General features: G+C 37.0%; 1 protein-coding gene across 1 annotated transcript in view; it reads right to left on the bottom strand.

Annotated features, from left to right (window-relative positions):
- Window positions 1-15,099, bottom strand: part of trip4 (thyroid hormone receptor interactor 4) — an 85,237-nt gene that overhangs the window by 43,681 nt on the left and 26,457 nt on the right. The window contains exon 12 of the mRNA XM_055044893.1: window positions 10,532-10,634. Coding sequence (XP_054900868.1) covers window positions 10,532-10,634 — 103 coding nt within the window. The remainder of the gene's footprint in view (window positions 1-10,531; window positions 10,635-15,099) is intronic.

Here is a 15,099-nt window from a genome sequence, read left to right as displayed (position 1 = left end):
TGTTTTCTGTGTCTGGGCACAGTTTCATGTTGATGAGGTCAAAGGGGTCAGATAGCGACAGTTCACAGTAAAACATGACACTTCCTGTTCTCAGGGGGCGTGGCCTAAGTGATGTCATCATTCGACCATATGGTATTGTAGGGCAGCGGATGATGATCAATCACAGTAACTTTGGTGCCTCTGTGAGTTTCTTTGTAGGAGATATAGCAGTTTATTTATTTACGGCGAGTAGGTGAACTTTGACCCCTGCTAACCCCCCTTCAGCATACTCAAAAACTCACCGTTTTGATAACTTTAGATGGGACATGCCTTATGAACAGACTGACCGAGTTTGAAGCCGGTCAATGGAAATCCCTAGGAGGAGTTCGATCAAATACGGAGGCTGTAAACGGCAAAAATGGGCTCAAAATTGGACCTTCAATCCAAAATGGCCGACTTCCTGTGATACTTGCACTATGACATTAATTGTAAATTTTGAGCATCTTGGGGAGCTCTACAAGTGTACCAAATTTCATGTCTCTACGAAGAAAGTGAATAGCAAAGGGTCCTTTGAAAATTTCTAGGTGGCGCTATTGAGCCATTTCTTATGGGATTTTTGCGATGACCTTAAAATACAAAATTTTGAAACTCCCTTTACGGGTCTGCCAAGTTTGGTGAGTTTTTGAATATGATAAAGCCCCCAAAAAGCCAATTCATTTGGGTGGAAGAATAATAATAATAATAATAATAATAAGAAACAGTACAGAAACAATAGGCCTTCGCAGCGCTTAGCTGCTCGGGCCTAATAATAATAAGAAACAGTACAGAAACAATAGTACAGAAACAATAGGCCTTCGCAGCGCTTAGCTGCTCGGGCCTAATTACATGCACAAGCTTAAAATAACATCATCACTTACTTATATATTCAAAAATATTTATTAAGCTTGGTTCTTTATCTTAACCTCGACGTAGTAACTGAACTCCTATGGCAACATCCATAGATCAAAATTGCTTTGCCAGCCATCCGTAAAATGCTGTGGTGGAGGTGGTCGGAAGCAGAGGGTCTCATTAAATCATAGTAAAACATGTAGACTTTGTTCATTTAAGTGCACATGTTGGGGGGAGTCTCTGCTTGGCCAACCTCAATTACATGCGCAGAAATATTGTGTCATTGTGTCACTGATGGAACAACAGTTTAAAACATGAACGTAAAAGTTCTTACAACACTTTTACTTATAAATATGATGTTTAGATCTTATATTTGTCAGTCAGACAACTCAGTTTCTCCAAAGTTGTCTCCCGTTCACAGCAGCACATTTTACATTTTGAGTTTGAATTTTCCCTAATAAGAGCTCCAAAACTAGATTGTGTTCAAGTTTATGATATTTTCTGCAAAACATGACAGGAAACAAGTATCCCACTTCTTGCTGCAGTATCTATATTTTCTGAATTTTCTTTTCTTTTTTTTTAACGTATTCTTTCAAAACTATCACTATGTTCTGACAAATATTTTCTAAAAAACAAAACCAAAAAAAAAAAGAAAAATATCTCCTTTGCATTATGGACTTGCTGACATGTGTACAAATACACTGCCCTGTCAGAAACAACCAATCAGAGCCATGAGGTGCTCTTAGTGCTGTCAATCACATCGTGTACATGCTGTTAACACAGTCTCTCTTGCTCTCTGCTACGCTATAGCAGGTTATCCACAACATAGTTAGCATGGCCACTGATGACAGTAGAGAAACGGATTTCCTTGAATGAAGTTTTTTCTCTGCTGTTGGCTCGTTTAGCAGCACGTACACAGCACTAAAGACTTCCCTCCTGGCTCTGATTGGTTGTTTTTGGCCATGAGTGGCTCATTTCTTCAGATGGCATAGTAGCATTAAGAGGAGGTTGAGGAGATGGATCTTTTCCAGATGATATGTCTCATAACCTTCTGTCACGACATGGTGACACTTTTGACAAATATGTAAAAAACATAGTTTAGTAAAAGTTTTATCCTGCAGCTTTCAATCTTATAAAGTTCTACCTCGTAAGTATTTCAAGCTACTTCCATCTCCGTTTTTAAAAGTTGTTGAAGATTTTGTGAATGTAGTTAGCCTAATCAATCCTTAATGTAATGACAACTCCAAATTTGAACATAGACGCTGAGAAAAAACTTCCCACAAAAATAAACAAAAGATGAATAAATGATAACTGAAACACAAACAAAAACTGAAATGCATCCACACTTGCCATTTGGGGCTAGCAACACAGAGGGACTACGAATGATTCACTGTCAGTCTTTGTTAGCTAAAAAATGCCCCTTTTACAGCAGTGCCACAGAATACAGTGTTATTTTTACAGCTGCTGATTTAGCATGCAGGAGTTCTGTCACCACGGCTGTGAGGACAAGCAGATCAAGTATGTGGAAGTTTATTGCTTGGGGCTCTTCCTGGCTCCCATACCTGTGTGCTCAACAGCTCAGCTCTCTCCTCTTCTCTCCTCTCCCCATTAACCGGCTGACAGATCAGTAATAAACACAGCCTGTCACCTTCAAGGCCTGCCTCTCATTTACTAGGGAACACATGAAACCTCACTCTCTCATTCCCTCTCTCTCTTTTTTTCCCCTTCGTCCGCTGGGCTCACTGGAGCTGAAACCCGATTTTCAGGCCTCTCCTGCCTCAGAGGCAGCAAATTCTCAGCTGCACCCAGACAGTCCTGCAAAAGGCATGAATATTAAATGAAAGATCCATGAATAAATAACCAAAAAAAGGACTTCCGTTCATCTAACCTTGTTCTGTCTCCCAGTACTGGATGACAGAAGAGCATATGGGGGGAAACAGACAGAGGAAAAAAAAGAAGAAAAAAACATACTCACCTCAAGAAGAAAGGTAGACATTTGTTAGGTAATTGGCTTCCTTTATGTACTTTAATTTCACACGTAAAAAAAGGTGGTAACTACACGGCAACAGCGCAGTTGATGGTTACAAGAATCAGATTCAAACAGCAATATTTTCACAGGGCATATATTGAGCTATTCCCATATATTGTGCAACCTGAGGGATAAGAGCCATGCATATTGCAACAGCTCTGTAATGTATGCATGGAAAATGCAAATCAGATTGCAAAAGAGAGCTGGAAGTGATATGTGTACAAGGATTATAATGCTGAATGCAAAGCAAACAAAGTGGCTTGTCTAATTGTGACATACACTCACTGGTCTCTGGGCACGTGGTTGTTACAGTGAAACAGGTAAATACAAGTCGTGAATCAATTCCCTGATTAAGGCTGATGTGTTTAGCAATGAATTTCATTGGTCTGCATGTTTAATACTGCCCACCGAGGGGGAATCAGGAAGATAAACAAGTGGTTATTATGTACTGACATGAATGAACACTGTATTATGCGCGTTTATATTTTGCATGCAGCGAAACACATTTCTGGTGTTAATCACTAACCCCGTAAAAAGCAATGCAGGAAAGCAATTAAACACCAGGAGCGGAATAATAGTCGAGGTTTTTGTTTATTATGATTTTACTGGTTGTCCATTTTTGGGTTTGTAAAGGACTTTGAAAGGTTGTTGCCATGTTTGAACTGTTGGTTCATTTAAAAACTAGATTCATGCTTTGCTCATCTAAAAGGGACAGTGAAAATTTACTTGACTTTAACTTCGACCGAGGAAATCTTCGATCCAGAAATCTAATTACATTTCACAATGACTCAGACCATAACAGGTTAAAATGGTCTGCTCACAAAGTGTAAACATACCAAAATATTGTAGTAGCTTTTTTTGTTTTTGTTTTATGATATTTATTTCAAACATCTGGTTATGAACAATTACTTATATTTTAAGTCGTCATCACTTTAAAAAGCTGAAAAAGCCACACAAATGTTTTTACCAGACATGAACAGTAGAGTTTAGCACAGCACTCAGTACTTAGTTGGTTTGACATTCATATCTTAAAAGTTTCGTCCTTTTTTATTTGTATTAGCAGTAAGATGTTATTAAAAATGTATTTCTTGAAAAAACTTATAATAGTAACTTTTTTTGTGAACACATAAAAACAAACCCAAGCCATAGAAAAAAAATGCCAAGAGTCTTATCCTTCCATAATATAACAAAATACATATCCCAGCTATAGGATCCAATTCTTCCCTGATTTCACTTGCTAATGACTACATACTTTCATGACATAACACTTCAATCTGTTTTAACATGACAGAGGAAAATGGTGAAAAACTTTCAGCCTTTTTTCAACAAAAACATAAGAAATGAATAAACGGTTTCTTACGAGTAACCACTAAAGTCAATGACTCATAAAATTAGATTGAGACTAGTTAAAAAAAAAAAAAGATCCCTTTAAGACCTGCTGCTCAAGTTGAATGTCTCAGCGCACTAATTATAGCCACAATTTTCTTTCTTGTAGTTTGACACCTCAACAAAAGGCAGCACTTTGTACTTGCAACAGACCCATCAGTGTGACTAATCTTAACAAGGAAAGATAAGGTAGTGAGGCACAAAGAGCTCACTGAGTTAAAAGTATTCACGTAAGTTATGAGTTTTCCCTAAAACTGAGGAGGTAGAATTTATTATTATCTCCAAAGAACTTGTTTTGTTTCTATAACGCTTCCCCCTAATTTACACCCTCTATGAAATGCATGCAGGTTATTTTTTGGGAACAGTCGACATGTTCAGCTCTTGTGAAAGAACCTTCTCTGTTTCTATAGAACCATAAAAGTCTATGAATGCCTTTGGAACAAATGTAAACCACATGACTTAAATCGTCCGCTGAATCGTTTTCAGCACGATGAGCCAGCACTATGACGCCAATCAATGGTTGGAGGATTTCTCCTTGGCCTTTTGGCTACGATCGCATGTAGTATGTATCCTTATGGGAACAAAAGGCATTAGGCGGCTTGAACAGATTGAATCTATTCTGAAGTTTACAGATTTAACCTCAGCTTTTGCATACCTCAGATCAATTCAATTTAAGGTGCTTGTACAAGAGTTGGATATTTTTTATTCTAAGCTGAGCTAGCAGATTGTCACTTCCAATATGAACTTCATGTTTGGAAGTAATAAAGCCGACTGCTGCCTGTTAGTGGTTCAGTATTTGCAGATTCACCTGTTCATTTATTTTTCTGTGGAACTTAGAATTATTAATTGAAAACTTAACTATCTGAAAAGTTTAAAAGCAAATGCAGGTTGGAAAGCTGGTACAGTGTTACTTGACATGCTATTGGTGGACTGGCTGGTGTTTGGAAAGCAGCCAATCCAGGACCAGCACTGATTTTCTTTGGTACTCAAGAGTACTGTAGGTGTTTGCTTCTGCAGTAGTGCCAAGACTGTGTCAACTGTGCATAGCAATGTTTATTAAGGTGTATTTTATGTTTGAGCTGTTACAATAGGCAGTTATAAGCATTTGTGTCTTAATTATTTGTGGGAATCAGCGACTGAGCTGTTCTGGTTCTGTGCTGCTCCTCATTACCATTGTGTCTTCTGATGGTGCGTTCCCACCGAAGGCATTTTGAGCATCAGTTGCGTCTGGTTTACATTCAAAGTCTATGTGGAAATGTGTCGATGGGCTGTTGTGCCTTGTTTCATGTGTCTAGCGCGACACAATTTTGAAGCGTTTGGAGAGTTTTGAGCATCAAGCACATCTGACCAATAGGACGGCAGTGGAAAACAATGGCTAGAACGATTTTGACTCATAGACTTTGAATGTAAGCCACACGCACCTGACGCGTGAAGCCCGAGGTGTAGCGCAAAATGTCAAGTGTTTGCATTCAATGTGCATACGCGTCAAACTGGAAGCGTCAGATGTGTTTTGTGTGAATGCATCATCAGTACATATTATAAAAGTGAGGTCAATTATGACACTTAGTTAACAGCTTAATACCAATCCGTGCATGATGTGTATTTGTGCCAGTTTAAACACTTCTGGGCTCACACTATCATAGCAACATTTGGTGCTTTGCAATGCATTTCATGGTTTTTACTGTCTCTGAGTCTTTACAATCTTTCATTGAAATCTTATTATAGTTTTTGAACCAACTGCAACTGTGAAGTATCCAGCTGGTCTGAGTTTCAGTAGGTGGCCCATCAGTGATCTCTGCATGGTTTAACATAATGAACTGTTTCCTGACCTCAATTGTTCATCACATGGTGGAAGAGCTGTTATGGCCTGCTGAGGATTATAATTAAGAGTTTATAATTTATTTAGGTTGCCTACTTAATATTGGACAATACATTGTGCCAGGTAATATAATAACTATTTGCTAAGTAAATGATTTGGGGCACAGCGTTCTTGCTGAGTGTGCACAGTCACTTCAGACCGATAATGTCAGAGTGTTAAAACAAGCGAGGGAAATCAAGCAATAAGAAAGAATAAAAGAAAATGTGTGGTCATGGCAGAAAGCCAATTAGCTTTCAACACCCAGAATGGCCTTCAGTTCACACAAAAGCACACATATACACACACACACACACACACAGAAACATATATTCAAAGGCTGGGAAGATGAACCATAATGTTCAGAGAGCTTTGATTTTACATCATTTTAAATGTCACAGACTTCACCACAGGGTAATGACTGATCAACCTGAGATGGAGTCTAGTGTTGCCTGACTTTTATCTCTAGAGCTGACTGGCTGGAGATAGGATAAGAGGTGTTACTTTTTCTTTTTCTTGTCAAAGGGGACATTTATTCAAATGGGGCTGTATTATAAAATATTGCAGTATGTTTAGGGATTCCACAAAGTTTTCATGTTGAAGTTCCACACTTAGTTGCATTTCCATTTCAAATGTGTGCAAATGTGTCTATATTTGATTAATACTGAAACAACACAATTTCGCAGTTAACGGGGTTCCTATTAAATAAGAAACGTAATTAAAATCAAATGCGAAAAGGCTTGTTCATGCAATAAGTAAGAACTACTTCCTGTTTTCCTCTTTGTGGTTTCTGCCAGTGTAAACATACGGTTGTTGATCATGTGACTTGTGTGATGTGAAAAATGTGTTTCCATTTTAGTTTTGTTAAATAAAGCAATTTCAAACAACCTCATCTTAGCACCAAAACATTTTATCAAAAAACAGGAGTTTTTTTCAAAATTCCATCAAGCGACTTTTCTCCTCTTCATGTCAAATTGTGCAATTTTATAGTCAACGGAAACACAGCTATTGTCTCTACTTTAAAAAGGGAAATTACTTTATGGCAGATAATCTCACATCTGGCAAGTCTTGGATATGAGTCTTGGGAAAACCAAAAACGAGAGAGAAAAAAGTAAGCAAGATGGAAATAATTTTCATAGATTACTAAATATGCACAATGGTTCATTTTTAGGTAAATGATTAAGGGTGACATAGTGATAACGGTAAAATAATGTTTAAGGTAATATAATCACAGTACATCCAATAATTATTAGCATTCTTATCTACTCAAAATAAGGCAGAAATTCTTGAGTTAGTTGCTGCGTTGCTGCTATTCTAATGGGCAAGATCAACATTTGCTGGAAAGATCTTACAGTAATTTTTTGATTACACAATATTTTGTCCCAGGTGTTCATTTCAGTGAGTTACCACCTAATATTTATCCTTTTACTTGTACTGAAAAAAAAAGTTTAATCACAATCTTAGACGTTACAGTTATTTTGTTGCAAAGTAGATAATCATCATATGAAGGTCTTCAACAAAAATAAAAAGAAACCATATTTATTTCTATTTCAGACAAGTAATAATTGCCAGAAGAAATTGAAACATTTCTTTTCCAGCATACTGTTGTTAAGTACAAGATTGTTGGCATTGCCAGAAGCAAGTGAATCTCATCCATGTAAGCAGCTCAAAAAGGGGGAAAAATAACTTGTGCTAAGCCCTCACGAGGAAAATGAGAGGCGATGCCTTGACCTGTGAGATGCTATGAGAATAGGGTGGAAGAGAGGGTGAGAGATCAAGAAACTGAGATAGTGAATAGCTAGCTGGTGATAGAAGAAGAACACAGGCTGGAGAGTGTAGGTGCATGTAGGGCAAGATAGCCAATCCACAATCCAGATTAACACGTACAGAGGGGAATGTGTGGAGATAAAAGCTATTTATTGCATAAGAATATACACATACAATGGTATTCAAACGTTACTGCATAGTTGGTCATGTTGATCGTCTTATCTAGGTCTAAAATATCTCCGACAATAAAAATGTCTTTGGTGCAACAGTTTGCAGTTTGTGAAGAATGAAAAATGTAATGGCATGAAACTAAAATCCATAGTTTTGCTAAGTAATTTTATTGTCTTACCTTTTCAATAGTCAACAACAGACGTCAAACTATAATTGTCTAAAATTTAACCCCAAAAAACCCCTTCTCTTTATAACCAGGGATGTTCATGTTAACATGCTATGCCTCCAGTTTTCATTTTCTAACTCTGGCAGTTCAACACTTCTAGTATTGATATCTGATCAGATAAAATATTGATTTGCATGTCAATCAGGTACCAAACTAGTTTGTTAGCTTTTTGACTAACACTATAATTAATTTGAGCTGTTGCTGTGAAAGCTCTGTATGAATAAACTTTCCTTACTACCTGACTAAATTTAGTAAGAAGCCAATTGACGACATTAGGGTCTGAAGTTATAAAAGCTTGCCTCAATATGTGAAACAATTTAATTGATGCTGCTATAGCTTAAACTAGACTTTGAATTTGAGTTACAAGTAATGTAATGCAGCTAATTACTAGATAAACACTTTACTGCACAGTGCAAGGGGTTGTAAAAAGGAAATATTGTTAGAAATTGATGTTTTTGAAAAATCTCTGTTTCAATTGGATCTAAATATTGCAAAATTAATTTGCTCCACAGTTGGACAATAAGAAGTATTTTTCTTACTGCAACAGTCTTAATATTTTTGGCACAATCACAATTGTGGCAAAAATATTTTATATTGGCTATTAAGCACAATGCATTCTATTATTAACTGATTACACAAAAATCATCAAACCAAAAATTACATAAAGCTTTTAAAACTCTGATCAAAAGTTGTTTTTTTGTTGTCAGTTACAGAAAACATCAATTGGCCAGTAGATGTGTATTATTAGTCATTTAATAACCCAACTCCGATTTGAAGATTGCCCCCTAAGCCAGGATGAGTCATATAAAAGTATGATTCGTCATACTTTTATGATGAATTATAACTGGTCAAAAGCACAACTGTATAAAAACTGCACACACTTGCTATGCTCAAGTGCTAATATTATACACTAGAAAGTAGAGGGAAAAGGAAACTCAAGTAACCCAAGGTAAAAAAAAAAGTGTTTATGTATCAAATGTTGATACTGGAGTTTCTATAACTGGATCAAGAATAAACATACACAGGGCAATGACACAGGAAAACTATTGTGAACAGAGTTGTTCACTAATTTGTCTGACTTATATAAAATGAAAGATTTTTTTTCTAAGAAACAAATAATTATTGTGGTTTTCACTTTTAACTCGAAGAGCTGGTATCTCAAGAGGAAAAACTGGAATAGAACCAGATGGCAGCTAATGAGAAAATGAATTTCTCATATGCAAGTACTTTGACAGTGTACAGCACAGCCATTTTACCGATACAGCTGCAAACAAAGAAACAGGTTACAATCAATCTAGATAATGTAAATATGCAAGAAATGTAGTTAGAGATTTCTTCTGTGTCAGGGAATCTGTAATGATGTGACAACCTGTTATTCTAAACAAATTTAAAAACAGAACTTTAAACATAACAGGTAGTTAGAAAATATTTCACTTCAGATGAGGTTTTGCTGACAAATGTGACAGCTGTGACAGTAAATCAAACAGAGATCTGCCTGCAATTGTATTTCTCTTTCAGATCAGCAATCTTTTTAAACGGCTTGCCAAACAAAATATTTACCTACCACTCAAAATTTTAGTTGGTGTTTTTGTAAAACTCCAAATCATTTAAATAATAAAAGAACAACAACACACAATTCACAAAAAAGCAGACCAGAGAGAGATATGTGTAGTTAGTCCAGTGCCTGCTACATTTTACCTGGAGCTTCTCAAACGTATTCGCCATCGATCTGAACACATCTTAACGAGGCACAGCTGCATAAACAATCCTCTCAAGTCTTTAGAGGGTTTTGAAATATTAACAAAAGAGCTTGCAGGTACATCATATTGCAGAGCCAGCTTTGGCAGCAGAGGGAAAATGTGTTAGAGTCCTATTATAAATCACACAATTCCAGCAACAGAATTGCACACCCAGGCCTGGCTTGTCCCCCAGGCAACCTGACAGCAAAATCCTGTCTTAACATTCTGTGCCCAGAGAGAATCTATAGAAATGTGTGTGTGCTTGCAAGGAGATTTGTGTAGACTTTTGTTTTATTCATGAAAACATACTAATCAGGAACTGTACTTTGCATTATTGTAGCGTTTGTATAAATGCAAGCATAGAGATGAAGACGTTGAATGCAGATGAACAGAAATGAGGACATTTGAGCTGGCTCAGGCTAATGTCAGCCACTCCTTTTTTCTTTTCTTTTTTTTTTTTTGCTCTGACATGAAAGGAGGAGAGAACTTACAGATCTTGTGCTTCCCTTTCATGGGGAATTTCACGAGCAGCTCCTGGGGGTTATTGCAGATGAAGACGAATGGCGAAGCAGACTCCTCACAGGTACCGGGGCACTGCAGAAGTGATGGAGGATAAATAGAACGGTTTAGCTCCATTTTCACAAAGAAGTGTCACATCCAGATTTACATATGCCAACACTGAAAATCTGTTGATTCCAAACAGTCCTAAATCATCCAGTGATTGCTCTTTATATGCCTATATTATGCTAAATGTCCTCCATGCCTGATCTAATACGCTATGCCTGAAAGCATATGATAGTTATGAGTCTCGCTGGGTGTTAGGATCTGTAATTGCACAACTAATGATGCAGTTGCTGAAGGGAGCAGCTGTCGCCCTGGTGAGCTATAAAGATGACACAAAATATATAACAAGCGGCATCGAAATCTGAGGCAATCAAAGACTTTCTCAGATGTGGTGTTGTTTGAATTACACTTTCAAACATATTTCAGGGCGCGGACTCACATTAATAAAGCTGGTTGGGCCATAAAAGCAATGTTTGCACACTGATCTGTTACTGAGATGGAAACCGCAAAGACGTCCGAATGTTTCGAAATCCTCTTCTACAGAAACACGTCATTCACAGTAATCGAAGATGTTTCTGCATGGCCGTGTGGGATGCCATAACACATTCCTGTGAATAAGAAGGTGTTTTAAAGCTCATAATTGACATCAGCCCACAGCATACAGAGAGCAAGAGGCAAGAGAAAACCTCTCTATCCTTGTGTTATTGATTGGTCGCTCAGGTGAGAGTAGGGAATTGACTGACACAGTGACAAAGGAGTCATCTTTTCCATCACTGGCAGCCAACGGCTCTCAGCTCATCCAATTTCCGCCAGCACTATCAGATAGTGCCCATGATTGCATCTAGCCAGCCAGGAAGCGGCTCTTTTCGTGACAGCACGCTTTTTTTTTTCTCCCCTCCCCCAACCTCTTGCTCTCCCAGCCTCTCCATCTCACACACACAGAAAGAAAGCACTGAAGGGTTGTGACAAATCTGCAGCTTTTACAAGAAATCAACAGTCTGCAGCCCATTTGTAGGGTCTCTTGACAAACTGGGGAGTGATGACAGCGACGCTTATTTCTGACTAAAGCCCATGTCAACTTGAGTCTAATAAGATGGTGAGTGATAAAATATGTAAAGACTCAAAGCGTCATTAAGCACAGCTCAGGATCCAAGTGGAGGCTCTTGATTACATCCTTCAATGGGAAAATAACGTTGCGAATTAAATTAAACTGAGGCTCACGGATAGAAAATTCATCTGATCAGTACTGGAGGAAAATTTTTGCTGTTTTGAGAAAAGCTAAATAATAGCTGAAGTTGAGTTTTAATGTATCTTTTTATGAGCCAAGATTGAACCTAGAAATAACCCAGCTTTTATCAGCTTCTACAATTACTTCAACCTGACCTTCAGTGTAAAAACCAAAAAAGTATAAATGAAACAAAAATGAAAGCAGAATTTAAAAGCTAAGGTGAAAGACCCACGATACCTTTAAAATACATAAGGCACTGGAATTTAAAGGGGCTTTAGTTTCTTTTTAAACAAGGCTATGAAATCCAACCTTTCCCATTACCAGTGTAGCTATATGGCTGAGACAGTTTATGGTTATGGGGAAAAGGAAAAAAATAAAAGTACAACCTATAATTCAGAAAGGTTGTCGAACCTGATACAGCAAGAATTACTTGAAGATAAAGTGGACCGCTGCCTATTCATAGCTTAGTGTTAAGAGATGTTTCCATGGAATCTAACTCCAAATTATTTGCAGATTTTCCCCAAGAGCAAAATCTAAAATACTCAAAAAAGGCAGCTTTGAAAACTGAAATACCTAAAGCAATGCTACTTCACACACTATTGGCTGGAGTCTGCAAAGCAGCCAGTCCAGGAGTGCCATTTGTTTTCCTTGTCACCAACTGAAGAGGGAAGATGAGGAAGACTGTGGATGTTAGCTTTCTGTGGTAGTGCCAAGAGTGTTTCCACTGAGTTTATTCATGCATTTTAAGTTATATTTGGTATGTGAATTATTAAGATGGGCAGTGATGAGCATTTTTAGAGGGTATCTCAAATATTTGTGGATTTTAGTTTTAAGCTGGTGTCTGTGGGCCTTTCTTCTTCACAACGCTGTTCAAGTTTATAGAAGTTTGCGAGCCTGTCTTCATGCACCTTGATTATTTTCTTTTCCAATTACTCTGTTGTAGATTTGCTGCTATGCTTAGGATTATGGTGCAGTTACATGACCCAGTTTTGACCAATGTGATGGTCTCACTCTAGAATATCGGACCATGTTATATATAATGTGACTAGCATCACCTTTCCAATCATAGTTCTTCTAACATAATATTAATAAAAGGTGGGCTGCAAAATGTATTACAAAGAACTCCTTGGCCGGCACTAAAAATATCAGCTAACTGTAAGTGCAATACATTTGGACTCTCAATGCCCATAATCTGTGATACTTGCTTTTTTAAGCAGCAGAAAATCGTTAAGAAGAGAATTTAAGTTGGTGTTCTAAAGATATTGAGACTTAACAAGACTATGCTGTTGAAACTGAAATATTTTTTTTTATAGGTCAATAAACTTCTTAATGTTTAATATGTGTTTATTTACTTAACCCAGAAAGAGGTTATCGAGCCGCAAACCATGTTGTCATCACAAAATTTACCAACATTATTGCACATAACATATTCTTTACTATTGTGCAGTCCTAATAATTTAGTTTTTTTTTTTGTGAACTAGACATACAGTTGAAGACCCATAATAAATCAATTAGGATAAATGTAGTTAATGCTGCAGAATTTCATCAGCTCTGATCTGTTTTATGTGTGTGCTAGTGATTTAGCATTGAACTGCAACATCAGCATGTGGTCATAGTACTGACGCACACCCGCCATTTACTGCATCTACACTTGTTTTTAAACACACTGACCTCAGATGGGCTCATTTGTGGTCCTAATTACTTCATCCGTTTATATGAACTAATCTTATTGTTTGAGCTGCTGACACTAATCCTCACACTGCTCTGCTGGTCAACTCCTGCTCTAGCTTAAGCCACCATCATGGTAAGATAATGGCAATAAAACCATCTGACCAACATGAACCATGTCTCTGAAACAAGACCATTCACACAGTGAAGGTATTATGTGTAAATGTATTATATTTGTGGCTCGTTTCTTTCTGCAGCAAAGTTATGAAGATCCTCAACAATCTCCTGATGGTTGATGGATAAATTTGTGATGTATCATGTTTTATCTGTTTAGCTACACTTTATAGGTCTTGTTCAAGGACTTTTATTTATCATTTAATCCCGATGATGAAGCTATTTGTAATCTTATACAAAATGTTTGTTTGTAAATGTAATGTTTTGCTAAAGATTTCTCTGTTTTCATCCTGATGATTATATCGTCCCTCCAGGTTTCTAATAAATCTTTCATCACATTTTAAAACACTTCTAATAACTTGTTGTGAAAGACCGAATCAAACAGAATGTCCGCCAACACCTGGTGCCTGCTGTCGCACTTGAAAAGCACTTGAATCTAATTTTACAATCAAATTTACTGCTGCTCCCTGAGGTCTACTTGAGGTTAATGTACATGGAAAACCATCCGACTTCCTTAAACAGAAAAATACCAGAAGGAAAATCTTTTAGTCTCTTGTATAAGTAGTTTTTGTTATAGAAATATGTGTAAAACAATTCATTTCCCCAAAGTAATTTGTTGCTTAAATCCCTTCATTTTATTTAGACAAGCACTAAATTGAGCTGGGAGTACTTTTCTAGCCATTTAGACTAACTGCAAATACAGGCTGACAAAAAAAATGCAAACAAAAAAAACAACTACTTTCCACTGAGGAATCAGTAAAACAACAGTTTATAGAGGTTTCGTGAAGTGGAGACCAATTTTAAGCTTGTTTTACAAACTGTTACAGTTGGGATAATTTCATATCAGGCAGAAATTAATATTGCCAAATTAATTAAAGTATACAACGGATTATAAGTTGTCAGACAAAATACAGTAGAAGAAAAAAAAGAACATAATAAATTTACCACACAAGACAAAAAGCCTTTCTCTGCTTTCTAAAATAAACAAATTCATTCGCAATTAAATTCTTTATAATTTCAAAATCTAAAAGGCACTTTATTACGTAAAAATCAAGCACACATTTTGAAGCAAATATAAAATTAAACATGACTCTGTAATTCATGTTTCATTATCCAGTGTTTATGCATCTCAGCAAGATCACTGTGTACCCAATTGAAGTTTCATAATCCATCTATTCCATGGGGAGCACAAGAAACGAGTCCACTTCCTTGTTATCATAACATTTTAACAGAGCACTCAGTCTGTCTTTCTTTCTCTCACTCACCAGATGAGAAATATCACGCAAGCATGCTGCTCTTTCTGCAAATGTGCTGCCATGTCTGAGTGAGGCTTCAAAGTACATTACGATAAAAGATACCAAACAGACGCTTGGCAATTTAACACACTGTTAAACAATGTCACATGTTTCATGACTGAAAAGTGGC

Source organism: Poeciliopsis prolifica, unplaced genomic scaffold (assembly GCF_027474105.1).
Source record: "Poeciliopsis prolifica strain line A6 unplaced genomic scaffold, Auburn_PproV2 SCAFFOLD021, whole genome shotgun sequence".
Taxonomy (NCBI): Eukaryota; Metazoa; Chordata; class Actinopteri; order Cyprinodontiformes; family Poeciliidae; genus Poeciliopsis; species Poeciliopsis prolifica.
Note: the sequence above shows the minus strand (reverse complement) of the source record. Positions and strands in the feature narration are given on the sequence as shown.